The sequence below is a fragment of the Oncorhynchus clarkii genome, unplaced genomic scaffold, assembly GCF_045791955.1.
Source record: "Oncorhynchus clarkii lewisi isolate Uvic-CL-2024 unplaced genomic scaffold, UVic_Ocla_1.0 unplaced_contig_6263_pilon_pilon, whole genome shotgun sequence".
Lineage (NCBI taxonomy): Eukaryota > Metazoa > Chordata > Actinopteri > Salmoniformes > Salmonidae > Oncorhynchus > Oncorhynchus clarkii.
This window is the reverse complement of record NW_027258108.1, coordinates 21,044-48,039: the sequence shown is the minus strand read 5'-3', so window position 1 is coordinate 48,039 and position 26,996 is coordinate 21,044. Positions and strand designations below refer to the sequence as shown.

The following is a 26,996-nucleotide window of genomic DNA, read 5'->3' as shown; positions in this document are numbered from 1 at the left end:
TTTTTACAATCGTTCATGTCCCCCCGCCCCCCCCCCCCCTCACACAAAAAAAATATTATTTTGTTTTTGTTGCTCAGAGATCTTTGGGGGCCAAATAAAACCAGGCCAAATAAAACCAGGCCAAATAAAACCAGGCCAAACAAAACCAGGCCAAATTCGGCCCGCGGGCTGCCGTGTGGGGGAACCCTGCCATAGGAAGTCCCATCCAGTTAATGACCTGGATGGAATCATGTGATACCTCCTTAACCAATAGGAAAGTCCCACCCAGTTGATGACCTGGATGGAATCATGTGATACCTCCTTAACCAATAGGAAAGTCCCACCCAGTTGATGACCTGCATGGAATCATGTGATACCTCCTTAACCAATAGGAAAGCCCCACCCAGTTGATGACCTGGATGGAATCATGTGATACCTCCTTAACCAATAGGAAAGTCCCACCCAGTTGATGACCTGCATGGAATCATGTGATACCTCCTTAACCAATAGGAAAGTCCCACCCAGTTGATGACCTGGATGGAATCATGTGATACTTCCTTAACCAATAAGAAAGTCCCACCCAGGTGACTGCTTTTTAATGGTGGAAATCCTCAATGTTCATGCCAAAATGTGTTCCATCTGTCTTAGAGTCCGACATCTCACTCTGTTTCTCATCTCTCTTCCCCAATTTAGATCAATTAGTCCTCTGTGTTTAGTTCACATAATATCATTTAAAAGTTTGCGTGAAGGTGTCTGTGATAGAATACAACAAATGTAGACATGAATAAATACATTTCTATAGCTTCCTAAATAGTTTTTAGAATGGTGGTGGAGTACCAAAATGGAGGCGCAGTGGCTTCAAAACAGCACCCCATTTCGTTCATCTAGTGTGTATATATATAAATCGTTGGTACCAATCCCCTCCCCCCAAACACACATTTCTCAACTAACCCGAGCCAACGCCCCCTCCCCCCGTTCTACTACCCAGGTCAGGTGTTGGAGGTCATTCCACACTCTGTGTTCTATTACCCAGGTCTGGTGTTGGATATTCCAGTCTCTGTGTTCTACTACCCAGGTCTGGAATTGGAGGTCATTCCACTCTCTGTGTTCTACTACCCATGTCTGGTGTTGGACATTCCACTCTCTGTGTTCTACTACCCAGGTCTGGTGTTGGACATTCCACTCTCTGTGTTCTACTACCCAGGTCTGGTGTTGGAGGTCATTCCACTCTCTGTGTTCTACTACCCAGGTCTGGTGTTGGACATTCCACTCTCTGTGTTCTACTACCCAGGTCTGGTGTTGGACATTCCACTCTCTGTGTTCTACTACCCAGGTCTGGTGTTGGACATTCCACTCTCTGTGTTCTACTACCCAGGTCTGGTGTTGGAGGACATTCCACTCTCTGTGTTCTACTACCCAGGTCTGGTGTTGGAGGTCATTCCACTCTCTGTGTTCTACTACCCAGGTCTGGTGTTGGACATTCCACACTCTGTGTTCTACTACCCAGGTCTGGAGTTGGAGGTCATTCCACTCTCTGTGTTCTACTACCCAGGTCCGGTGTTGGAAGACATTCCACTCTCTGTGTTCTACTACCCAGGTCTGGTGTTGGACATTCCACTCTCTGTGTTCTACTACCCAGGTCTGGTGTTGGAGGTCATTCCACTCTCTGTGTTCTACTACCCAGGTCTGGTGTTGGACATACCATTCTCTGTGGATCTACAGTGTGCATTTTCTGATGTTTAATCAGATCTCTTAAATCAGAGTATCTCTTCTCACATTGATCACAGCTATAAGGCTTCTCTCCAGTGTGAGTTCTCTGGTGGGATTTGAGGTTGGTTGACTGAGTAAAACTCTTCCCACACTGATCACAGCTATAGGGTTTCTGTCCTGTGTGAGTTCTCTGGTGTAGTAATAGTCCCCTTGACGTGGTTAAGCTTATTCCACAGTCAGAGCAGTGGTAATGCTTCTCTCCCGTGTGTATCCTCTGGTGTGCAGTCAGGTTAGCTGAGGTAGCAAAACTCTTCCCACATTGATCACAGCCATAAGTTTTCTCTCCTGTATGAATTCTCAGGTGTGATTTCAATGAATGTGATCTGGAGAAAGTCATGCCACACTGTGAGCAGCGATAAGGTTTCTCTCCGGTGTGGATTCTCTGGTGTATTTTAAGTTCTGACGAAGAGGTGCATCTCTTCCCACATTGACCACAGTTGAAAAGCTTCTCACCTGTGTGAATTCTCAGGTGTAATTTTAGTGAATCTGATCTTGAGTAAGTCTTCCCACAGTCAGAGCAGCGGAGCGGTTTCTTCCCTGTAGGTGCCCGCCGGTGTTTAATGAGGTGTTCTGATGTGGAGAGGCTCTTCTCTGCTTCCTCAGAATCAGGATGTTGTTGAGGCTCCCCGGATGATCCACGATAGTCATGTCTCTCTCCTGTGTGAACGACAAAGTCAGACGGTCAATGACGTGAATGATGAAATTATTTTACAAACTTTGGACAATTGTCTTCTAAGTATTTTTTGGGGGGGTTTGTTTTTGGTCCACCAGTCACCGTGGCAGGCAGATTGAAGGAGAAAAAAAAAAAAAAAAACGACCATCCAAAATATTTTTTTTCCGCTATGACTACAAAATATTAATTAAAATGAATAAGCATTCTTTGTCATTGTTGTAAACCAAGACATGTAAGTATGAAGTAATGTGGTATGTTACTCAATGTCATTTCATTTTTGTGACATGAGTCTTTTAACCAATGTGTGTTAAAATAATTAATTTGGACACAATAGTAATGATGAACAGTTGACCAAGTGAACATCAAGAATCAGCAAAGTGCCTCCATATCACTACACACCACACTGTCCTGACAGATACAATGCTGATTGATGCAGTTGACTTATTATTATAGTTCTACGCTGACATGTATCACAAGGAGGACATGTGATCCTACGTTTATAGTTAGGAGCACACAAATATATTTAGGAGCACACCAATATATTTAGGAGCACACCAATATATTTAGGAGCACATGTGATCCTACGTTTATAGTTAGGAGCACACAAATATATTTAGGAGCACACCAATATATTTAGGAGCACACCAATATATTTAGGAGCACACAAGTATATTTAGAAGCACATGTGATCCTACGTTTATAGTTAGGAGCACACAAATATATTTAGGAGCACACAAATATATTTAGGAGCACACAAATATATTTAGGAGCACACAAATATAGTTAGGAGCACACAAATATATTTAGGAGCACACCAATATATTTAGGAGCACACCAATATATTTAGGAGCACATGTGATCCTACGTTTATAGTTAGGAGCACACCAATATATTTAGGAGCACACCAATATATTTAGGAGCACACCAATATATTTAGGAGCACACAAATATATTTAGGAGCACAACTAAAGTATGAGTCTTTTAATGGCATGTTTTTTTGTTGGGGTTGATCCAGTTTCAGTGAAGCACAATTTTCCCCTCAAATAGGTGTCATTAGGATAGACCAAAAATGTTCAGCTGTCCCTTTAAGGTGTGGTCCGATACCGTGGTAACAGGGTACTGGGTGTGTCTTTAAGTGATAGATGAGGATGGTGATCTCTGATGTCTCTTCAGTGGGAGCAAACTAACTGACATTGAATGATGATCTCTGTTGTCTCTTCAGTGGGAGCAAACTAACTGATATTGAATGATAACCTCTGTTGTCTCGTCAGTGGGAGCAAACTAACTGACATTGAATTGTAATCTCTGTTGTCTCTTCAGTGGGAGCAAACTAACTGATATTGAATGATAACCTCTGTTGTCTCGTCAGTGGGAGCAAACTAACTGACATTGAATTGTAATCTCTGTTGTCTCTTCAGTGGGAGCAAACTAACTGATATTGAATTGTAATCTCTGTTGTCTCTTCAGTGGGAGCAAACTAACTGATATTGAACTGTAATCTCTGTTGTCTCTTCAGTGGGAGCAAACTAACTGACATTGAATTGTAATCTCTGTTGTCTCTTCAGTGGGAGCAAACTAACTGATATTGAATTGTAATCTCTGTTGTCTCTTCAGTGGGAGCAAACTAACTGACATTGAAAAACAACCTAGTGAGTAAACAAAACGATGAATGTCCCCCCGCATTGTAAGATGTTATAAGTGTCTGTTTCTACATCGTTGGTCTGAGGTTTTAGGTATCTGTAGAAGCACTTTGTGAGATGTTATAAGTGTATGTTTCTACATCAGTATCGTTGGTCTGAGGTTTTAGGTATCTGTAGAAGCACTTTGTAAGATGTTATAAGTGTTTGTTTCTACATCAGTATCGTTGGTCTGAGGTTAGCTCTCGTTCCATTGCTTTTCTACAGACAATGGAATTCTCAGTTTGGAACATTATTGAACATTTATGATAAAAACATCCTAAAGATTGATTCTATACTTAGTTTGAAATGTTTCTACGACCTGTAATATAACTTTTAAAACTTTTCTTCCGACGTTCAGCTGGACCTGAACGCGCCTTTGGATTTGTGTACTAAATGCCCGAACAAAAGAAGCTATTTGGACATAAATTATTAACTTTATCGAACAAATCAAACATTTACGATGGAACTGGGATTCCTGGGAGTGCATTCTGATAACGCTATTTCTGACTAATGTTGACTACCCAATATGGCGGATATCTTTTTGGCTGCTTTATTGTCTGAACGCTGTACTCAGATTATGGTTTGCTTTTTCCGTAAAGTGATTTTGAAATCTGACACAGTGGTTGCATTAAGGAGAAGTTTATCTCTAATTCCATGTGTAACACTTGTATTTTCATCAACATTTATGATCAGTATTTCTGTAAATTGATGTGGCTCTCTGCAAAACCACTGCATGTTTTAGAACTACTGAACGTAACGTGCCAATGTAAAATTAGATTAAAAAAAATATAAATATGCACTTTAGCGAACAAAACATACATGTATTGTGTAACATGAAGTCCTATGCGTGTCATCTGATGAAGATCATCAAAGGTTAGTGATACATTTTTATCTCTATTTGTGCTTTTTGTGACGCCTCTCTGGCTGGAAAAATGGCTGGGTTTTCTGTGACTTAGGGGTGACCTAACATAATCGTTTGTGGTGCTTTCGCTGTAAAGCATTTTTTAAATCAGACACTGTGGCTGGATTAACAATAATTGTATCTTTAAAATGGTGTAAAATACTTGTATGCTTGAGGAATTGTAATTATGAGATTTTTGTTGTTTTGAATTTGGCATCCTGCACTTTCATTGGCTGTTGGCGAGGTGGGACGCTCCCGTCCCACATGTCTCAGAGAGGTTAAAGCCACACTAAGATACAAATCAGCAGTGGGCCAACAATGCAAATGTAAACAATGGAACTAATGCATCACATCCAGATATCACTGTATTATCTGTAGTGCTGGAGGAATGACACACCCAGATAAACACAGTCAGAGTTTAAAAAAAGACCATTTAAACACATGGAATCTGATCTACTCTATATTCAAACTGACAGACTCCATATTCAATTCATGTTTTCTAATAAAAACAAACAAATATATGTTTGAGTACACTTTGCACCATTTAATTTCATGTGGTATAAACAGGTAAACACATTTATCAGTCAACATAAGACAATGGGAGAACTGTGTATGTTCTCTGATTAATTTTAAGTTAATGTGAAGTGAAATATCAATATACCCACTAGGAGAAGAAATTAAGTCAATGTGATGTGAAATATAACAATTTACAAACTAGGGGAAGGCGTCTTCCCTCCTGCGTGGATTCTCACGTGACTTTTAAGTGACCGTGATGAGGAATAGGTCTTTCCACAGTCTGAGCATTGGTAAGGCTTTTCTCCCGTGTGGATTCTCTCATGCACTTTCAGGTGTGCTAACTGGGTAAAACTTTTTCCACACTGGGAGCACCGATGAGGCTTATCTCCAGTGTGTGTCCTCTCATGTCTTTTTAGGTTCCCTAACTCTGTAAAACCCTTCCCACACTGGGAGCAGTGGAAAGGCTTTTCTCCTGAGTGTATTCTTTTATGTTTTTTCAGGTTCCCTAACCGTGTAAAACTCCTTTCACACTGGGAGCAGTGGAAAGTCTTATCTCCTGTGTGTATCCTCTCATGTCTTTTCAAGCTTGCTAACAAGGAAAAACTATTTTCACACTGGGCGCATTGGAAAAGCGCATCTCTTGTGTGGATCCTCTCATGTCTTTTCAGGCTTGCTAACAAGGAAAAACTCTTTCCACACAGAGAGCATTGGTAAGGCTTCTCCCCTGTGTGCATTCTCTCATGTGCTTTCAGGTGCCCTAACTCTGCAAAACTCTTTCCACACTGGGAACATTGAAATGGCTTCTCTCCTGTGTGCAATATCCTATGCACTTTCAGGGACCCTAACCGGGTAAAACTCTTTCCACAGTGGGAGCAGTGGTGTGGTCTTGCTGATTTGGACGTCTCTGGCTCTGGTTCCTCTGAGTCTGGTCTTTCTCCTGCCAAAAGACAGAGTATTTATTTAAGTAGAGAGAGACCTGAATGAAACCTCAATGTGACAAAACAGACTTATTTTGAAGTTTAATCTAAATCAGAGCCAGGTTTACAATCATTTAATAATTTAAACAATTATTTGTTTTTAAAAACAACTGTAGAACATGGTGCTTGCACTGCCACAGGCCTACTTCTATGTGTAATCAGGCCAGGTAGCCTACAGGCCTACTTCTATGTGTAATCAGGCCAGGTAGCCTACAGGCCTACTTCTATGTGTAATCAGGCCAGGTAGCCTACAGGCCTACTTCTATGTGTAATCAGGCCAGGTAGCCTACAGGCCTACTTCTATGTGTAATCAGGTCAGGTAGCCTACAGGCCTACTTCTATGTGTAATCAGGCCGGGTAGCCTACAGGCCTACTTCTATGTGTAATCAGGCCAGGTAGCCTACAGGCCAACTTCTATGTGTAATCAGGCCAGGTAGCCTACAGGCCTACTTCTATGTGTAATCAGGTCAGGTAGCCTACAGGCCTACTTCTATGTGTAATCAGGCCAGGTAGCCTACAGGCCTACTTCTATGTGTAATCAGGCCAGGTAGCCTAGAGGCCTACTTCTATGTGTAATCAGGCCAGGTAGCCTACAGGCCTACTTCTATGTGTAATCAGGTGAGTGTCTTTACTCAAGATTGACAGGAGCGCTCCAAAAAAACTCGTAAACGCAATGAAATAAACACTAACTAGCCTAGACAGTGCTCTCGGCAAACAACGTGTCCATGACAACGGTAAGACTGTAGTAACATAGTGAACGCATTAACAGAAATTAGCGTAACCAAACTAACATTGTATATTAGAAATGATGGTAATTAACGGTAAATATACTACTGGTGATCCTAGCGTGACATCAATACTACGCATGTCAGTCTCTCTCTTGGCTAAGAGTTGAGGAGAGACAGACTACATCACTTCTTCTTTTTAGAAGAAACATTCATGTGTAGAAAATACCAAATTGTTTTTCATAGTCAACTTACACACAGCTCTGACACACACACTTAGCCCACCAGACATGCCACCAGGGGTCTTTTCATCAAACCCCAAATCCAGAACAAATTCAAGAAAATGTACAATATTATATAGAGCCCTTGTTGCATGGAACTTCCTTTCATCTCATATTGCTCAAATAAACAGCAAACCTGGTTTCAAAAAGCAGATAAAGCAACACCTCTCCCCTATTTGACCTAGATAGTTTGATATGGAGGCTACGTGTGCCTTTTACAAAATGTATGTAGTTCTGTCCTTGAGCTGTTCTTGTCTATTGATGTGCTGTATTATGTGTCATGTTCTGTGTGGACCCCAGGAAGAGTAGCTGCTGCTTTTACACCATCTAATGGGGATCCTAATAAAATACCAAATACCATCCCCGCGGCCTCCGCAATGGATTAGTCCACTCAGACAGGCCTCTACAATGGATTAGTCCACTGAGACAGGCCTTTACAATGGATTAGTCCACTCAGACAGGCCTCTACAATGGATTAGTCCACTCAGACAGGCATCTACAATGGATTAGTCCACTGAGACAGGCCTCTACAATGGATTAGTCCAATCAGACAGACCTCTACAATGGATTAGTCCACTGAGACAGGCCTCTACAATGGATTAATCCACTGAGACAGGTCTCTACAATGGATTAGTCCACTCAGACAGGTCTCTACAATGGATTAATCCACTCAGACAGGCCTCTACAATGGATTAGTCCAATCAGACATACCTCTACAATGGATTAATCCACTCAGACAGGCCTCTACAATGGATTAGTCCACTCAGACAGGCCTCTACAATGGATTAATCCACTGAGACAGGCCTCTACAATGGATTAGTCCACTCAGACAGGCCTCCACAATGGATTAGTTCACTGAGACAGGCCTCTACAATGGATTAGTCCACTGAGACAGGCCTCCACAATGGATTAGTCCACTCAGACAGGCCTCCACAATGGATTAGTCCACTGAGACAGGCCTCTACAATGGATTAGTCCACTCAGACAGGCCTCTACAATGGATTAGTCCACTCAGACAGGCCTCTACAATGGATTAATCCACTCAGACAGGCCTCTACAATGGATTAGTCCACTCAGACAGGCCTCTACAATGGATTAGTCCACTCAGACAGGCCTCTACAATGGATTAGTCCACTCAGACAGGCCCCTACAATGGATTAGTCCACTCAGACAGGCCTCTACAATGGATTAGTCCACTCAGACAGGCCCCTACAATGGATTAGTCCACTCAGACAGGCCTCTACAATGGATTAGTCCACTCAGACAGGCCCCTACAATGGATTAGTCCACTCAGACAGGCCCCTACAATGGATTAGTCCACTCAGACAGGCCCCTACAATGGATTAGTCCACTCAGACAGGCCCCTACAATGGATTAGTCCACTCAGACAGGCCTCTACAATGGATTAGTCCACTCAGACAGGCCCCTACAATGGATTAGTCCACTCAGACAGGCCTCTACAATGGATTAGTCCACTCAGACAGGCCCCTACAATGGATTAGTCCACTCAGACAGGCCCCTACAATGGATTAGTCCACTCAGACAGGCCTCTACAATGGATTAGTCCACTCAGACAGGCCCCTACAATGGTCATGTCTAATATGTCTAATATTAAAGAAGTCTCAAGGTATTGTTCGCCTGAGGTAGAGTACCTCATGATGAGCTGTAGACTAAAACTATATTTTCATAGTTAATTTTCTCATGATGAGCTGGAGTTGCACACTATCTACCAAGAGAGTTTTCATCTATATTATTCGTAGCCATCTATTTACCACCACAAACCGACGCTGGCACTAAGACCGCACTCAACGAGCTGTATAAGGCCAAAAGCAAACAAGAAAATGCTCATCCAGAGGCGGCGCCTCCTAGTGGCCGGAGACTTTAATGTAGGGAAACTTAAATCAGTTTTACCTCATTTCTATCAGCATGTTAAATGTGCAACCAGAGGAGAAAAAAATAAAACTCTAGACCACCTTTACTCCACAGACAGAGACGCATACAAAGCTCTCCTTCACCCTCCATTTGGCAAATCTGACCATAATTCTATATTCCTGATTCCAGCTTACAAGCAAAAACTAAAGCAGGAAGTACCAGTGACTAGCTCAATACGGAAGAGTTCAGATAACATGGATGCTACTAGGGATGCACGACATATCGGTGAACATATCGGAATCGGACAATATTAGCTAAAAATGCCAACATCGGTATCGGCCCGATGTCTAGTTTAACACCGATGTGCAAAACCAATGTCAAAGCTGACTTGCCATTCCTATATAACGTAGGTAGATGACCTACATACCTATATAACGTAGGTAGATGACCTACATACCTATATAACGTAGGTAGATTACCTATATAACGTAGATAGATGACCTACATACCTATATAACATAGGTAGATGACCTACATACCTATATAACGTAGGTAGATGACCTACATACCTATATAACGTAGGTAGATGACCTATATAACGTAGGTAGATGACCTACATACCTATATAACGTAGGTAGATGACCTACATACCTATATAACGTAGGTAGATGACCTACATACCTATATAACGTAGGTAGATGACCTACATACCTATATAACGTAGGTAGATGACCTACATACCTGTATAACGTAGGTAGATGACCTACATACCTGTATAACGTAGATAGATGACCTACATACCTATATAACGTAGGTAGATGACCTACATACCTATATAACGTAGGTAGATGACCTACATACCTATATAACGTAGGTAGATGACCTACATACCTATATAACGTAGGTAGATGACCTACATACCTATATAACGTAGGTAGATGACCTACATACCTATATAACGTAGGTAGATGACCTACATACCTATATAACGTAGGTAGATGACCTACATACCTATATAACGTAGGTAGATGACCTACATACCTATATTACGTAGGTAGATGACCTACATACCTATATAACGTAGGTAGATGACCTACATACCTATATAACGTAGGTAGATGACCTACATACCTGTATAACGTAGGTAGATGATGTAGTGAGGCCACGTAATAATTTTGCGCTACATGTGCAGCACAGCATTCCTAACCTAGCCCACAATGTCTGCTGTGTGGATCGAGCAGACAACAAGTCGAGCAGTCATTTGAAAGAGTAAGAACATTTCAGCGAGACAACTCAAAAGGCGAAATCCATTAAAGCCAAGATAATGGAATTCATTGCCCTTGACAATCAACCGTTCTCTGTCGTGGGTGATGTTGGCTTTCGTCGACGGGTGGAGTTACACAGTAATAGCGTCACTGCTATTAGCTTCAAGACATACATACTATGGAACGCCACTTGGGTCTTTGCGTGTCAAAAAATATACAGTAGCACTGTCAAAGCTGTACAAAAAAAGTCTGCAAACAAGAAAACACAGGCCACGAACGATGTGTTTACAATACCGCGTTGGTAATAAAGCAGAATTTGTTTGACCGCAACTTCTGGGGTAGCTAGCTTTAGCTCGGTACCGAGCTAGCACCAATACAACCAGCCTGAAAACAATGACCATTAGAAACTGCAGTCATTTTCATTATTCTTAGCAATGATTTAGGTAGTGTCCTTGTAAGTATTAGCTAGGTTGCCACTTGTTGTTCGCCTATTGAAATTAATCACATAAGAACTGCCTTATAAATTGAGGTCATTTTAGATGATGACACCGAGCTATACAGTTAGCGAGCTAACTACAGCTACTGAAACAGATTGTCATTTTGCTATGTTTTTGGGGGAAGAACATTGTTTGCATCCATGAGCTACCTAGCTTCTTTTTAATGTCCAGCACTGTAGGTGCCCGAGACAACTTTACCAGCATCATAGCATATGTATTGATGAATCGTTGTGGCATATGAAATAGAGTGATAGGTGTTACACATTGATTACATTATGTACAAACTTAATGAACACGTTAAAATATTATGTGACGTGCAGTCATATTCAGGTCATGATTGGTCTTATTTGGCACATCAAATAGTGTTATATGACATGCAAAGACCCAAACGGCGTTCCATTGTATAAGAAATCCTGGTTGAGAATGAAACGACTGAACAACGAAACAGCAAGTAAGTGAAAGAAATAGGTTTTGATTATGTTTACTGGTAATGGGGACATACGTAAATGCCAACAAAATAACTTTTTATTTTATTTAACTAGACAAGTCAGTTAAGAACAAATTCTTATTCACAATGACCGCCTACCATGGCCAAACTCGGACGACACTGGGCCAATTGTGCGCCACCCTATGGGACTCCCAATCACGGCCGGATGTGATACAGCCTGGATTCGAACCAGGGACTGTAGTGATGCCTCTTGCACTGAGATGCAGTGTCTTAGACCATCCGCAATGAGCTAAAGGCTAGAGCTGCCGCTGTCAAGGAGCGAGACACTAATCCGGAAGCTTTTGAGAAATCCTGCTATGCAATACAAGATTAAGATTGAATCCTACTACACCAGCTCTGATGCTCGTCGGATGTGGCTTGCAAACTATTACAGACTGCACAGGGAAACCCAGCCGCGAGCTGCCCAGTGACGCGAGCCTACCAGACGAGCTAAATGCCTTTTATGCTCGCTTTGAGGCAAGCAACACTGAAGCATGCATGAGAGCACCAGCTGTTCCTGGATGACTGTGTGATGAGGCTCTCCGTAGCCGATGTGAGCAAGACCTCTAAATAAGTCAACATTCACAAGGCTGCGGGGCAAGACGGATTACCAGGAAGTGTACTCAGTGCATGCGTGGACAACACCTATTCCCCCTCAGGAGACTGAAAAGATTTGGCATGGGTCCCCAGGTCCTCAAAAGGTTTTACAGCTGCACCATTGAGTGCACCACCTGGTATGGCAACTGCTCGGTATCCGACCGTAAGGCGCTACAGAGGGTAGTGCGTAGGGCCCAGTACATCCCTGGGGCCAAGCTTCCTGCCATCCAGGAACTATATACCAGGCGGTATCAGAGGAAGGCCTAAAACATTGTCAAAGACTCCAGTCACCCAGGTCATAGACTGTTCTCTCTGCTACCGCAGCGGTACTGAAACGCCAGGTCAACATCCGAAGGGCTCCTTGGCAGCTTCTACCCCGTAAGAACAATTAATCAAATGGAAACCCAGGCTATTTACATTGACCCCCCCCCCCCCCCCCTTTCTTTTTACACTGCTGGTGCTCACTGTTTGTCTATGCATGGTCACTTTACCCCTACCTACATGTACAAATTGCCTGGACTGGCCTCCACCCCCGCACATTGACTCGATGCCGGTGCCACCTGTATACAGCCTCGTTATTGTTCTTTTTTTACCCCGTTGTCTCACCAATTTCGTGTATCCAATTGGTAGTTACAGTGTTGTCTCATCGCTGCAACTCCCATACGGACTCGGGAGAGGCGAAGGTCGAGAGCCGTGCGTCCCCCGAAACACAACCCAACTAAGCCGCACCGCTTCTTGACACAATGCCCACTTAACCCGGAAAATACTGTGCACCTGGCAGGAGTCGCTAGTGCGCGATGGGACAAGGACATCCCTGCCAGCCAAACCCTCCCCTAACCCGGACAACGCTGGGCCAATTGTGCGCCGCCCCAGGGGTCTCCCGGTCGCGGCTGGCTGCGACAGAGCCTGGACTCGAACCCAGAATCTCTATCGTTATTGTGTTACTTTGATATATTTTTTTACTTTAGTTTATTTAGTAAATATTTTCTTAACTCTTTTTCTGTTGCTTCATTGTTTGTTAAGGGCTTGTCAGTAAGCATTTCACGGTAAGATCTACACCTTTTGGAATCGGCACGTGACTAATAATATTTGATTTGATTCCGTCTGCGTTGCTTGCTGTTAAAGCATAGAAAATAAAAATATGGGGGGGGTTGGTCGAAGTTTGGTGTAAGTTTGTGGTAGGCTATATACAATTCATTTAAAAGTAAAAAATGAATGTCCCTTTAACAATTCCTACAGTACTGAACAATATATTCATGTGTAGAACTTCAGTAGAATGCCCCTTTAAAACCACACATTAGTTTAACAAGGGTAGTTTATGCCCCTGTTTTTAAGCCAATACTCACTGGTGTTAATCAGATCTTCTGTCTCTTCCTCCTCTCCTTCCTCCTTCTCTTTTATTGAGAGAGCCCCCTCCTCCTCCTCCTCTCCTTCCTCCTCCTCTTTTATTGAGAGAGCCCCCTCCTCCTCCTCTCCTTCCTCCTTCTCTTTTATTGAGAGAGCCCCCTCCTCCTCCTCTCTAAAAGGTTCTTCCTCTTCTTTTACTGTCACATCACCCTCTTCCTCTTTCAATGAGATGGCCTCTTCCTCCTTTTTAATTCTTAAAGGTTCTACCTCCTCTTCCTCCTTTTTGATTCTTAAAGATTCTACCCCCTCTTCCACGCTGATATCCTCAACTTCCTCCTTTTTAATTCTGAAAGCATCCATCTCCTCCTCTTCCACTGTGACAGCCTGTATCCCCTCTTCCACTCCTAAAGTGTCTTTCTCTTCTTTAACTGTAACATCCTCCTCTTTCAATGTGAGAACGTCCTCTTCCCGTTTCATTCCACAAGGTTCTTTCTCTTTTTTAAATGTTATAGCATTCTCTTCCTCCTGCTTAATTCTAAACACGTCTTCATCTCCTTTCATTCCAATATCCTCATGTTCTTTTTTCACGACAAAGTTCAGCCCCAGAGATTCTTTCTCCGTGCAACAGACCTATTCTTCTTTAGCAGGGGTGGAGTAGCTAAGTGTGCTCATGGTCAGGGCATGTCAGCTAGCGACTAGCCTAGTGCTAGGCTCAGAAATAACCTTAACCTTATTTGCAAATGTAACAAGTAAATTATGTTCATTTAACCAGTAGATACTCAAACAGAATTGTGTTTAAAACACTGAGATGAATATATACAAACAATGGCAAAATAAGCTTCAATATTACGTTTTGTGTTGGCTTGCGAGAAAGTTGAAAGTGTTGTTATTGAAGTGTCCTTTCCCGTCCACTAGATTATACGTCACGGCAAGAGGCACAATCTGAAAGACTCACGTCGCCATCTGCTGACTGGAGTGGGTAACGCAGTTTAGAAAAAATATTCACTACATTGTTTATTCTGTCGTAAATCATTGCAAAACAACCAGCGCTCATGTTTTCTCTTACTTCTTACCAGTACTTTTCTCTATGCAATTAAATTGTTTATTTTATTTGTAATGAAATATTATCTTATGTTGTTGTTGTCTATATCAGTTCTGTAAACTGTCATGTATTTTTATATTTGTGCATTTAAAAAAACGCATTTTCCAAAAATGCATGTACCAATCACAGATTGCCCCTTTAACAATTACAATTTAACAATTCCAATTACAGTACTAAACAACACATTAGTTCAACAAGTGCTGAGTTTGTGCCCCTGTTTTTATGACACAACTAACTGGTGTTAATCTTCCTCTCCTCCTCCTCCTCTTACACTCCCAAAATGTCTTCCCCCTTCTCTTTCATTGAGATGTCCTCCTCTTCCTCTTCAAAAGGTTCTTCCACTTCTTTCACTACAACATCCTCCTCTTCTTCTTTCACTGCAACACCCTCCTCTTCTTCTTTCACTGCAACACCCTCCTCTTCTTCTTTCACTACAACACCCTCCTCTTCTTCACTCACTACAACATCCTCCTCTTCTTCTTTCACTACAACATCCTCCTCTTCTTCTTTCACTACAACATCCTCCTCTTCTTCTTTCACTAGAACATCCTCCTCTTCTTCTTTCACTACAACATCCTCCTCTTCTTCTTTCACTACAACATCCTCCTCTTCTTCTTTCACTACAACATCCTCCTCCTCTTCTTTCACTACAACATCCTCCTCTTCTTCTTTCACTACAACATCCTCCTCTTCTTCTTTCACTACATCCTCCTCTTCTTCTTTCACTGCAACATCCTCCTCTTCTTCTTTCACTACAACATCCTCCTCTTCTTCTTTCACTACAACATCCTCTTCTTCTTCTTTCACTACAACATCCTCCTCTTCTTCTTTCACTACAACACCCTCCTCTTCTTCTTTCACTACAACATCCTCCTCTTCTTCTTTCACTACAACATCCTCCTCTTCTTCTTTCACTACAACATCCTCCTCTTCTTCTTTCACTGCAACATCCTCCTCTTCTTCACTCACTACAACATCCTCCTCTTCTTCTTTCACTACAACATCCTCTTCTTCTTCTTTCACTGCAACATCCTCCTCTTCTTCACTCACTACAACATCCTCCTCTTCTTCTTTCACTACAACATCCTCTTCTTCTTTCACTACAACATCCTCCTCTTCTTCTTTCACTACAACATCCTCCTCTTCTTCTTTCACTGCAACATCCTCCTCTTCTTCACTCACTACAACATCCTCCTCTTCTTCTTTCACTACAACATCCTCCTCTTCTTCTTTCACTGCAACATCCTCCTCTTCTTCTTTCACAACAACATCCTCCTCTTCTTCTTTCACTACAACATCCTCCTCTTCTTCTTTCACTACAACATCCTCCTCTTCTTCACTCACTACAACATCCTCCTCTTCTTCTTTCACTACAACATCCTCCTCTTCTTCTTTCACTGCAACATCCTCCTCTTCTTCACTCACTACAACATCCTCCTCTTCTTCTTTCACTGCAACATCCTCCTCTTCTTCACTCACTACAACATGTTCCTCTTCTTCTTTCACTACAACATCCTCCTCTTCTTCTTTCACTACAACATCCTCCTCTTCTTCTTTCACTGCAACATCCTCCTCTTCTTCACTCACTACAACATCCTCCTCTTCTTCTTTCACTACAACATCCTCCTCTTCTTCTTTCACTATAACATCCTCCTCTTCTTCTTTCACTACAACATCCTCCTCTTCTTCTGTCACTACAACACCCTCCTCTTCTTCTTTCACTACAACATCCTCCTCTTCTTCTGTCACTACAACATCCTCCTCTTCTTCTTTCACTGCAACATCCGCCTCTTCTTCTTTCACTACAACATCCTCTTCTTCTTTCACTACAACATCCTCCTCTTCTTCTTTCACTACAACATCCTCCTCTTCTTCTTTCACTGCAACATCCTCCTCTTCTTCACTCACTACAACATCCTCCTCTTCTTCTTTCACTACAACATCCTCCTCTTCTTCTTTCACTATAACATCCTCCTCTTCTTCTTTCACTACAACATCCTCCTCTTCTTCTGTCACTACAACACCCTCCTCTTCTTCTTTCACTACAACATCCTCCTCTTCTTCTGTCACTACAACATCCTCCTCTTCTTCTTTCACTGCAACATCCGCCTCTTCTTCTTTCACTACAACATACTCCTCTTCTTCTTTCACTATAACATCCTCCTCTTCTTCTTTCACTACAACATCCTCCTCTTCTTCTTTCACTACAACACCCTCCTCTTCTTCACTCACTACTACATCCTCCTCTTCTTCTTTCACTGCAACACCCTCCTCTTCTTCTTTCACTGCAACACCCTCCTCTTCTTCTTTCACTACAACACCCTCCTCTTCTTCACTCACTACAACATCCTCCTCTTCTTCTTTCACTACAACATCCTCCTCTTCTTCTTTCACTACAACATCCTCCTCTTCTTCTTTCACTAGAACATCCTCCTCTTCTTCTTTCACTACAACATCCTCCTCTTCTTCTTTCACTACAACATCCTCCTCTTCTTCTTTCACTACAACATCCTCCTCCTCTTCTTTCACTACAACATCCTCCTCTTCTTCTTTCACTACAACATCCTCCTCTTCTTCTTTCACTACAACATCCTCCTCTTCTTCTTTCACTAGAACATCCTCCTCTTCTTCTTTCACTACAACACCCTCCTCTTCTTCTTTCACTACAACACCCTCCTCTTCTTCTTTCACTACAACATCCTCCTCTTCTTCTTTCACTACAACATCCTCTTCTTCTTCTTTCACAACAAGATCCTCCTCTTCTTCACTCACTACAACATCCTCCTCTTCATCTGTCACTACAACATCCTCCTCTTCTTCTGTCACTACAACATCCTCCTCTTCTTTCACTACAACATCCTCCTCTTCTTCTTTCACTACAACATCCTCCTCTTCTTCTTTCACTACAACATCCTCCTCTTCTTCTTTCACTACAACATCCTCCTCTTCTTCTTTCACTACATCCTCCTCATCTTCTTTCACTACAAAACCCTCCTCTTCTTCTTTCACTACAACATCCTCCTCTTCTTCTTTCACTACATCCTCCTCGTCTTCTTTCACTACAACACCCTCCTCTTCTTCTTTCACTACAACATCCCCCTCTTCTTCTTTCACTACAACATCCTCCTCTTCTTCTTTCACTACAACATCCTCCTCTTCTTCTTTCACTACAACATCCTCCTCTTCTTCTTTCACTACAACATCCTCCTCTTCTTCTGTCACTACAACATCCTCCTCTTCTTCTTTCACTACATCATCCTCTTCTTCTTTCACTACAACCTCTTCTTCTTTCACTACAACATCCTCCTCTTCTTCACTCACTACAACATCCTCCTCTTCTTCTTTCACTGCAACATCCTCCTCTTCTTCTTTCACTACAACACCCTCCTCTTCTTCTTTCAATACAACACCCTCCTCTTCTTCTTTCACTACATCCTCCTCTTCTTCTGTCACTACAACATCCTCTTCTTCTTTCACTGCAACATCATCCTCTTCTTCACTCACTACAACACCCTCCTCTTCCTCTTTCACTACAACATTCTCCTCTTCTTCACTCACTACAACACCCTCATCTTCTTCTTTCACTACAACATCCTCCTCTTCTTCTTTCACTACAACATCCTCCTCTTCTTCTTTCACTACAACATCCTCCTCTTCTTCTTTCACTACAACACCCTCCTCTTCTTCACTCACTACAACATCCTCCTCTTCTTCTTTCACTACAACATCCTCCTCTTCTTCTTTCACAACAACATCCTCCTCTTCTTCTTTCACTACAACATCCTCCTCTTCTTCTTTCACTACAACATCCTCCTCTTCTTCTGTCACTACAACATCCTCCTCTTCTTCTGTCACTACAACATCCTCCTCTTCTTCACTCACTACAACATCCTCCTCTTCTTCTTTCACTGCAACATACTCCTCTTCTTCTTTCACTACAACATCCTCCTCTTTTTTTTCACTACAACATCCTCCTCTTCTTCACTCACTACAACATCCTCCTCTTCTTCTTTCACTACAACATCCTCCTCTTCTTCTTTCACTACAACATCCTCCTCTTCTTCACTCACTACAACATCCTCCTCTTCTTCTTTCACTGCAACATCCTCCTCTACTTCTTTCACTACAACATCCTCCTCTTCTTCTTTCACTACAACACCCTCCTCTTCTTCTTTCAATACAACACCCTCCTCTTCTTCTTTCACTACATCCTCTTCTTCTGTCACTACAACATCCTCTTCTTCTTTCACTGCAACATCATCCTCTTCTTCACTCACTACAACACCCTCCTCTTCCTCTTTCACTACAACATTCTCCTCTTCTTCACTCACTACAACACCCTCATCTTCTTCTTTCACTACAACATCCTCCTCTTCTTCTTTCACTACAACATCCTCCTCTTCTTCTTTCACTACAACATCCTCCTCTTCTTCTTTCACTACAACACCCTCCTCTTCTTCACTCACTACAACATCCTCCTCTTCTTCTTTCACTACAACATCCTCCTCTTCTTCTTTCACAACAACATCCTCCTCTTCTTCTTTCACTACAACATCCTCCTCTTCTTCTTTCACTACAACATCCTCCTCTTCTTCTTTCACTACAACATCCTCCTCTTCTTCACTCACTACAACATCCTCCTCTTCTTCTTTCACTGCAACATCCTCCTCTTCTTCTGTCACTACAACATCCTCCTCTTCTTCTGTCACTACAACATCCTCCTCTTCTTCACTCACTACAACATCCTCCTCTTCTTCTTTCACTGCAACATCCTCCTCTTCTTCTTTCACTACAACATCCCCCCTTTTTTTTTCACTACTACATCCTCCTCTTCTTCACTCACTACAACATCCTCCTCTTCTTCTTTCACTACAACATCCTCCTCTTCTTCTTTCACTGCAACATCCTCCTCTTCTTCTGTCACAACAACATCCTCCTCTTCTTCTTTCACTACAACATCCTCCTCTTCTTCACTCACTACAACATCCTCCTCTTCTTCTTTCACTGCAACATCCTCCTCTTCTTCTTTCACTACAACATCCTCCTCTTCTTCTTTCACTACAACATCCTCCTCTTCTTCACTCACTACAACATCCTCCTCTTCTTCTTTCACTACAACATCCTCCTCTTCTTCACTCACTACAACATCCTCCTCTTCTTCTTTCACTACAACATCCTCCTCTTCTTCTTTCACTACAACATCCTCTTCTTCTTTCACTGCAACATCCTCCTCTTCTTCTTTCACTACAACACCCTCCTCTTCTTCTTTCAATGTGATATCTTCTTCCTCCTTTTTCATTCGGAATCTCCTCTTCCTCTTCCTCGTCCACTGTAACACCCTCTATCTCCTCTTCCTATTCCTCATCCACTGTAACACCCTCTATCTCCTCTCCCTCTTCCACTGTAACACCCTCTATCTCCTCTTCCTCTTCCACTGTAACACCCTCTATCTCCTCCTCCTCGTCCACTGTAACACCCTCTATCTCCTCTTCCTCGTCCACTGTAACACCCTCTATCTCCTCTTCCTCTTCCACTGTAACACCCTCTATCTCCTCTTCCTCGTCCACTGTACCACTGTAACACCCTCTATCTCCTCTTCCTCTTCCACTGTAACACCCTCTATCTCCTCTTCCTCGTCCACTGTAACAGCATATATCTCCTCTTCCTCTTCCACTGTAACACCCTCTATCTCCTCTTCCGCTTCCACTGTAACACCTTCTATCTCCTCTTCCTCTTCCACTGTAATACCCTCTATCTCCTCTTCCTCTTCCACTGTAACACCCTCTATCTCCTCTTCCTCGTCCACTGTAACACCCTCTATCTCCTCTTCCTCGTCCACTGTAACACCCTCTATCTCCTCTTCTTCGTCCACTGTAACACCCTCTATCTCCTCTTCCTCGTCCACTGTACCACTGTAACACCCTCTATCTCCTCTTCCTCGTCCACTATAACACCCTCTATCTCCTCTTCCTCATCCACTGTAACACCCTCTCTCTCCTCTTCCTCGTCCACTTTAACACCCTCTATCTCCTCTTCCTCGTCCACTGTAACACCCTCTATCTCCTCTTCCTCGTCCACTGTAACACCCTCTATCCCTTCTTCCACTGTAACACCCTCTTTCCCTTCTTCCTCTTCCACTGTAACACCCTCTATCCCATCCTCCTCTTCTTCTGTCACTACAACATCCTCCTCTTCTTTCACTGCAACATCCTCCTCTTCTTCTTTCACTACAACACCCTCCTCTTCTTCTTTCAATGTGATATCTTCTTCCTCCTTTTTCATTCGGAATCTCCTCTTCCTCTTCCTCGTCCACTGTAACACCCTCTATCTCCTCTTCCTATTCCTCATCCACTGTAACACCCTCTATCTCCTCTTCCTCTTCCACTGTAACACCCTCTATCTCCTCTTCCTCTTCCACTGTAACACCCTCTATCTCCTCTTCCTCGTCCACTGTAACACCCTCTATCTCCTCTTCCTCGTCCACTGTAACACCCTCTATCCCTTCTTCCACTGTAACACCCTCTATCCCTTCCTCCTCTTCCACTGTAACACCCTCTATCCCTTCCTCCTCTTCCACTGTGACAGCCTCTATCCCTTCTTCCTCTTCCACTGTAACAGCCTTTATCTCCTCTTCCCCTTCCACTGTGACAGCCTCTATCTCCTCTTCCTCTTCTTTCAATGTGACAGCCTCCTCTTCCTCCTTTTTTCATTCTGAAAGCTTCCTCTCCTTTCAATATTTGGTAGCGCTTCATTTCAATGTCTGTTTTAGTACAAATATTGTAATAAATTACAATAATTCATAGTTATGCTGTAATAGTAACATCTAACTGGTGGTAATTGCTGTCTGTAATTACAGGGGTGTAACAATGAATGCTTGTCACCGTGCTTATTACGAATGTTAAAGTTTCCGCTAGCTTCCTAACGCATCTTTTTGACCAATTGAAATGATCTGATCAAAACATGGGAGTTTTTGCCACCAAGGATCGTGACACGATCACATGGGACAGGAATGATGGAATGGCGATTTTTCACAAAGTAATTGACAGACTCTAGCATGTTTACATTCCAAGAGAAATTGGATTCTCAAAAAGAACAACGTGCACCACTCCGGGACTCGAGGACGGAGTTCGGGAAACGCTGGGCTGAAAATCAAATACCAATAGGGAGCCACTGTAACAGTATAACTGTTCCCCTCGCCCATACCCGGGCGCGAACCAGGGACCCTCTGCACACATCAACAACAGTCACCCACGAAGCATCGTTACCCATCGCGCCACAAAAGCCGCGGCCCTTGCAGAGCAAGGGGAACCACTACCTCAAGGTCTCAGAGCAAGTGACGTCACCGATTGAAACGCTATTTAGCGCGAACACCGCTAACTAAGCCGTTTCACATATGTTACACCACTATGACGTGCTCACACGTTGGCAGTACCCACGTTTAACCACTAGATGGCCTCCGTGCTCCACGGTAAAGTTTTCCCCCTCTGCACGAGTCTCTCAGCAGCACTGCAATGTCGGGACTTTCAAAGTCAGTTGGCATGCAATGTTTTTCTTCGCTACATAGTGACAATTCTCCACGCCAACACTTATTATTGGGACTCTTTGCCCTATATCATCACTATCACTCATTACTCCTAGTGTATTTCCCCCTCCTTTGACTGTTCTACTATAGGCATACTAATATACATCTAATCACATTCTAGTGGTCACGTCCCTCTCGTTAGCAGATAATATTGAAGCTAGAATTCCGCCGAGTAAAACGTGCACTACGCAGCTTCTATTTCTATGTGACCCTTTATTTAACTAGTCAAGTCAGTTAAGAACCAACTCTTATTTACAATCACGGCCGGTTGTGATACAGCCTGGAATCGAATCACGGTCTGTGGTGACTCGAGAGCAGGGAACACGACGTGTTCGTCAACAACATACATGGTGGGTGGGAAATGTAGAGGGACGTGTAGAAATGGAACAATTGTGCCTTTTTGACGGAAATATTTGGGGTATTTTGGAGATCGGGTCATCGTTTAAGCGCGCTCTCCGCGAATACGGCGGGCCAGCTGGATGTCCTTGGACATGATGGTCACCCTCTTGGCGTGGATGGCGCACAGGTTGGTGTCCTCGAACAGGCCGACCAGGTAGGCCTCGCTAGCCTCCTGCAGGGCCATCACGGCGGAACTCTGGAAGCGCAGGTCGGTCTTGAAGTCCTGGCCAATTTCTCTCACCAGGCGCTGGAAGGCCAGTTTGCGGATCAGCAGCTCAGTGGACTTCTGGTAACCTCGGATCTCTCTCAGAGCCACGGTACCGGGCCTGTAACGGTGAGGCTTCTTCACGCCGCCGGTGGCCGCGGCGCTCTTGCGCGCAGCCTTGGTGGCGAGCTGCTTCCTGGGTGCTTTGCCACCGGTGGACTTGCGAGAGGTTTTACTTGGTTCTGGCCATGGACGCATTGTACGATACACAGAGAGTAACTGGTGGGGAAAGGAGCTGAGCACAGAACAACTGAGATGCACTGCAGCAGGTAACTTCCATTGTAAACTACATTAAACCACATCCACTGGGCATGCGCGCCTGTTCACACAACACACACTGGAGATACGCCCCAGCGTCGTCCGGGTTCGGTAGGTATAGGCCGTCATTGTAAATAAGAATTTGTTCTTAACTGACTTTCTTAGTTAAATTTAAAAAACGAATCTATCATGTTTATGTTCCTAGCTCCAACAGTGAAATCTATCATGTTTGTGTTCCTAGCTCCAACAGTGATATCTATCATGTTTGTGTTCCTAGCTCCAACAGTGATATCTATCATGTTTGTGTTCCTAGCTCCAACAGTGATATCTATCATGTTTGTGTTCCTAGCTCCAACAGTGATATCTATCATGTTTGTGTTCCTAGCTCCAACAGTGATATCTATCATGTTTATGTTCCTAGCTCCAACAGTGATATCTATCATGCTGTGTGTTCCTAGCTCCAACAGTGATATCTATCATGTTTATGTTCCTAGCTCCAACAGTGATATCTATCATGTTTATGTTCCTAGCTCCAACAGTGATATCTATAATGTTTCTGTTCCTAGCTCCAACAGTGATATCTATGTTTATGTTCCTAGCTCCAACAGTGATATCTATCATGTTTGTGTTCCTAGCTCCAACAGTGATATCTATCATGTTTGTGTTCCTAGCTCCAACAGTGATATCTATGTTTATGTTCCTAGCTCCAACAGTGATATCTATCATGTTTGTGTTCCTAGCTCCAACAGTGATATCTATCATGTTTGTGGTCCTAGCTCCAACAGTGATATCTATCATGTTTGTGTTCCTAGCTCCAACAGTGATATCTATCATGTTTATGTTCCTAGCTCCAACAGTGATATCTATCATGTTTGTGTTCCTAGCTCCAACAGTGATATCTATCATGTTTATGTTCCTAGCTCCAACAGTGATATCTATCATGTTTGTGTTCCTAGCTCCAACAGTGATATCTATCATGTTTATGTTCCTAGCTCCAACAGTGATATCTATCATGTTTATGTTCCTAGCTCCAACAGTGATATCTATCATGTTTGTGTTCCTAGCTCCAACAGTGATATCATGTTTATGTTCCTAGCTCCAACAGTGATATCTATCATGTTTGTGGTCCTAGCTCCAACAGTGATATCTATCATGTTTGTGTTCCTAGCTCCAACAGTGATATCTATCATGTTTGTGTTCCTAGCTCCAACAGTGATATCTATCATGTTTATGTTCCTAGCTCCAACAGTGATATCTATCATGTTTGTGTTCCTAGCTCCAACAGTGTTATCATGTTTGTGTTCCTAGCTCCAACAGTGATATATATCATGTTTGTGTTCCTAGCTCCAACAGTGATATCTATCATGTTTATGTTCCTAGCTCCAACAGTGATATCTATCATGTTTGTGTTCCTAGCTCCAACAGTGATATCTATCATGTTTGTGTTCCTAGCTCCAACAGTGATATCTATCATGTTTGTGTTCCTAGCTCCAACAGTGATATCTATCATGCTGTGTGTTCCTAGCTCCAACAGTGATATATATCATGCTGTGTGTTCCTAGCTCCAACAGTGATATCTATCATGTTTGTGTTCCTAGCTCCAACAGTGATATCTATCATGTTTATGTTCCTAGCTCCAACAGTGATATCTATCATGTTTATGTTCCTAGCTCCAACAGTGATATCTATCATGTTTGTGTTCCTAGCTCCAACAGTGATATCATGTTTATGTTCCTAGCTCCAACAGTGATATCTATCATGTTTGTGGTCCTAGCTCCAACAGTGATATCTATCATGTTTGTGTTCCTAGCTCCAACAGTGATATCTATCATGTTTGTGTTCCTAGCTCCAACAGTGATATCTATCATGTTTATGTTCCTAGCTCCAACAGTGATATCTATCATGTTTGTGTTCCTAGCTCCAACAGTGTTATCATGTTTGTGTTCCTAGCTCCAACAGTGATATATATCATGTTTGTGTTCCTAGCTCCAACAGTGATATATATCATGTTTGTGTTCCTAGCTCCAACAGTGATATCTATCATGTTTGTGTTCCTAGCTCCAACAGTGTTATCATGTTTGTGTTCCTAGCTCCAACAGTGATATATATCATGTTTGTGTTCCTAGCTCCAACAGTGATATATATCATGTTTGTGTTCCTAGCTCCAACAGTGATATCTATCATGTTTGTGTTCCTAGCTCCAACAGTGATATCTATCATGTTTGTGTTCCTAGCTCCAACAGTGATATCTATCATGTTTGTGTTCCTAGCTCCAACAGTGATATCTATCATGTTTGTGTTCCTAGCTCCAACAGTGATATCTATCATGTTTGTGTTCCTAGCTCCAACAGTGATATCTATCATGCTGTGTGTTCCTAGCTCCAACAGTGATATATATCATGCTGTGTGTTCCTAGCTCCAACAGTGATATCTATCATGTTTGTGTTCCTAGCTCCAACAGTGATATATATCATGCTGTGTGTTCCTAGCTCCAACAGTGATATCTATCATGTTTGTGTTCCTAGCTCCAACAGTGATATCTATCATGTTTATGTTCCTAGCTCCAATAGTGATATCTATCATGTTTGTGTTCCTAGCTCCAACAGTGATATATATCATGCTGTGTGTTCCTAGCTCCAACAGTGATATCTAACTTGTGCTAACGAGTTCCTAAAAAGTTAGATCCACTCCATATATGATTAGGACCTGCCCTGGAGCAGCCAGGTTGACATCATGACCAGGGTCCCTTTAACCAAAGCAGACCTACTGGGCATCTACATCAGCTACTTATCAAATCAAATCACGTTATTGGTCCATACACATTTTAAGCAGATATGATTGGTCCATACACGTTGTAGCAGATGTTATTGGTCCATACACATGTTGTAGCAGATGTTATTGGTCCATACACATGTTGTAGCAGATGTTATTGGTCCATACACATGCTGTAGCAGATGTTATTGGTCCATACACATTTTAAGCAGATGCTATTGGTCCATACACATGTTGTAGCAGATGTTATTGGTCCATACACATGTTGTAGCAGATGTTATTGGTCCATACACATTTTAAGCAGATGTTATTGGTCCATACACATGTTGTAGCAGATGTTATTGGTCCATACACATGTTGTAGCAGATGTTATTGGTCCATACACATTTTAAGCAGATGTTATTGGTCCATACACATGTTGTAGCAGATGTTATTGGTCCATACACATGTTGTAGCAGATGTTATTGGTCCATACACATTTTAACCAGATGTTATTGGTCCATACACATGTTGTAGCAGATGTTAATGGTCCATACACATGTTGTAGCAGATGTTATTGGTCCATACACATGTTGTAGCAGATGTTATTGGTCCATACACATGTTGTAGCAGATGTTATTGGTCCATACACATGTTGTAACAGATGTTATTGGTCCATACACATGTTGTAGCAGATGTTATTGGTCCATACACATGTTGTAGCAGATGTTATTGGTCCATACACATGTTGTAACAGATGTTATTGGTCCATACACATGTTGTAGCAGATGTTATTGGTCCATACACATTTTAAGCAGATGTTATTGCAGGTGTAGTGACATGCTTGTGTTCATACCTCCAAACAGTAGTATCTAACAATTCACAACAATTCCACACAAATCTAAAAGTAAAAGAATGGCATTAAGAAATATATAAATATTAGGACGAGTAATGTCGGAGTGGCATTGTCTAAAATACAGGAGAATAAAATACAGAATATGTGGTGAGTAAAGCAGTATGTAAACATTATTCAAGAGACCAGTTGTAAGACCAGTTCTGGAGTCTGTTTTCCC

The 26,996-nt window shown here is 42.5% G+C and overlaps 3 protein-coding genes across 3 annotated transcripts in view; all 3 read right to left on the bottom strand.

The window, feature by feature from the left end:
• Positions 1 to 2,226: 2,226 nt before the first annotated feature.
• The window catches only part of LOC139395678 (zinc finger protein 79-like), a 37,206-nt gene continuing 12,436 nt past the window's right edge, over positions 2,227 to 26,996 (bottom strand). The window contains exons 5-6 of the mRNA XM_071143004.1: positions 5,755 to 6,373; positions 2,227 to 2,406 (exon numbers count right to left, since the gene is read on the bottom strand). Of these exons, the coding sequence (XP_070999105.1) occupies positions 2,227 to 2,406; positions 5,755 to 6,373 (799 nt within the window). The remainder of the gene's footprint in view (positions 2,407 to 5,754; positions 6,374 to 26,996) is intronic.
• Positions 13,522 to 22,599, bottom strand: LOC139395677 (cilia- and flagella-associated protein 251-like). Its single transcript, XM_071143002.1, has 5 exons — positions 22,507 to 22,599; positions 21,027 to 21,368; positions 20,316 to 20,555; positions 13,897 to 13,959; positions 13,522 to 13,806 (listed from the first exon to the last, which is right to left on the bottom strand). Exons 1-5 carry the CDS (start codon positions 22,597 to 22,599, stop codon positions 13,522 to 13,524), a joined length of 1,023 nt encoding a protein of 340 aa, XP_070999103.1.
• On the bottom strand, positions 22,693 to 23,112 carry LOC139395683 (histone H3-like). The gene has a single exon (XM_071143012.1). The coding sequence runs from the start codon at positions 23,110 to 23,112 to the stop codon at positions 22,693 to 22,695; it is 420 nt and encodes a 139-aa protein (XP_070999113.1).

What these genes read in the sequence shown, in the direction of transcription:
- LOC139395677 (XM_071143002.1), bottom strand. Translation starts at nt 22,599, where the DNA reads ATGTATGTTGTTGACGAACACGTCGTGTTCCCTGCTCTCGAGTCACCA. An exon ending in AGGAAGAGGAGATATATGCT is followed by an intron (nt 13,960 to 20,315) that starts GTTACAGTGGAC and finishes GGAGTGGAAGAG; the next exon opens with GGGATACAGGCTGTCACAGT. An exon ending in TCAGAATTAAAAAGGAGGAA is followed by an intron (nt 13,807 to 13,896) that starts GTTGAGGATATC and finishes ATTAAAAAGGAG; the next exon opens with GAAGAGGCCATCTCATTGAA.
- LOC139395683 (XM_071143012.1), bottom strand. Translation starts at nt 23,112, where the DNA reads ATGCGTCCATGGCCAGAACCAAGTAAAACCTCTCGCAAGTCCACCGGT.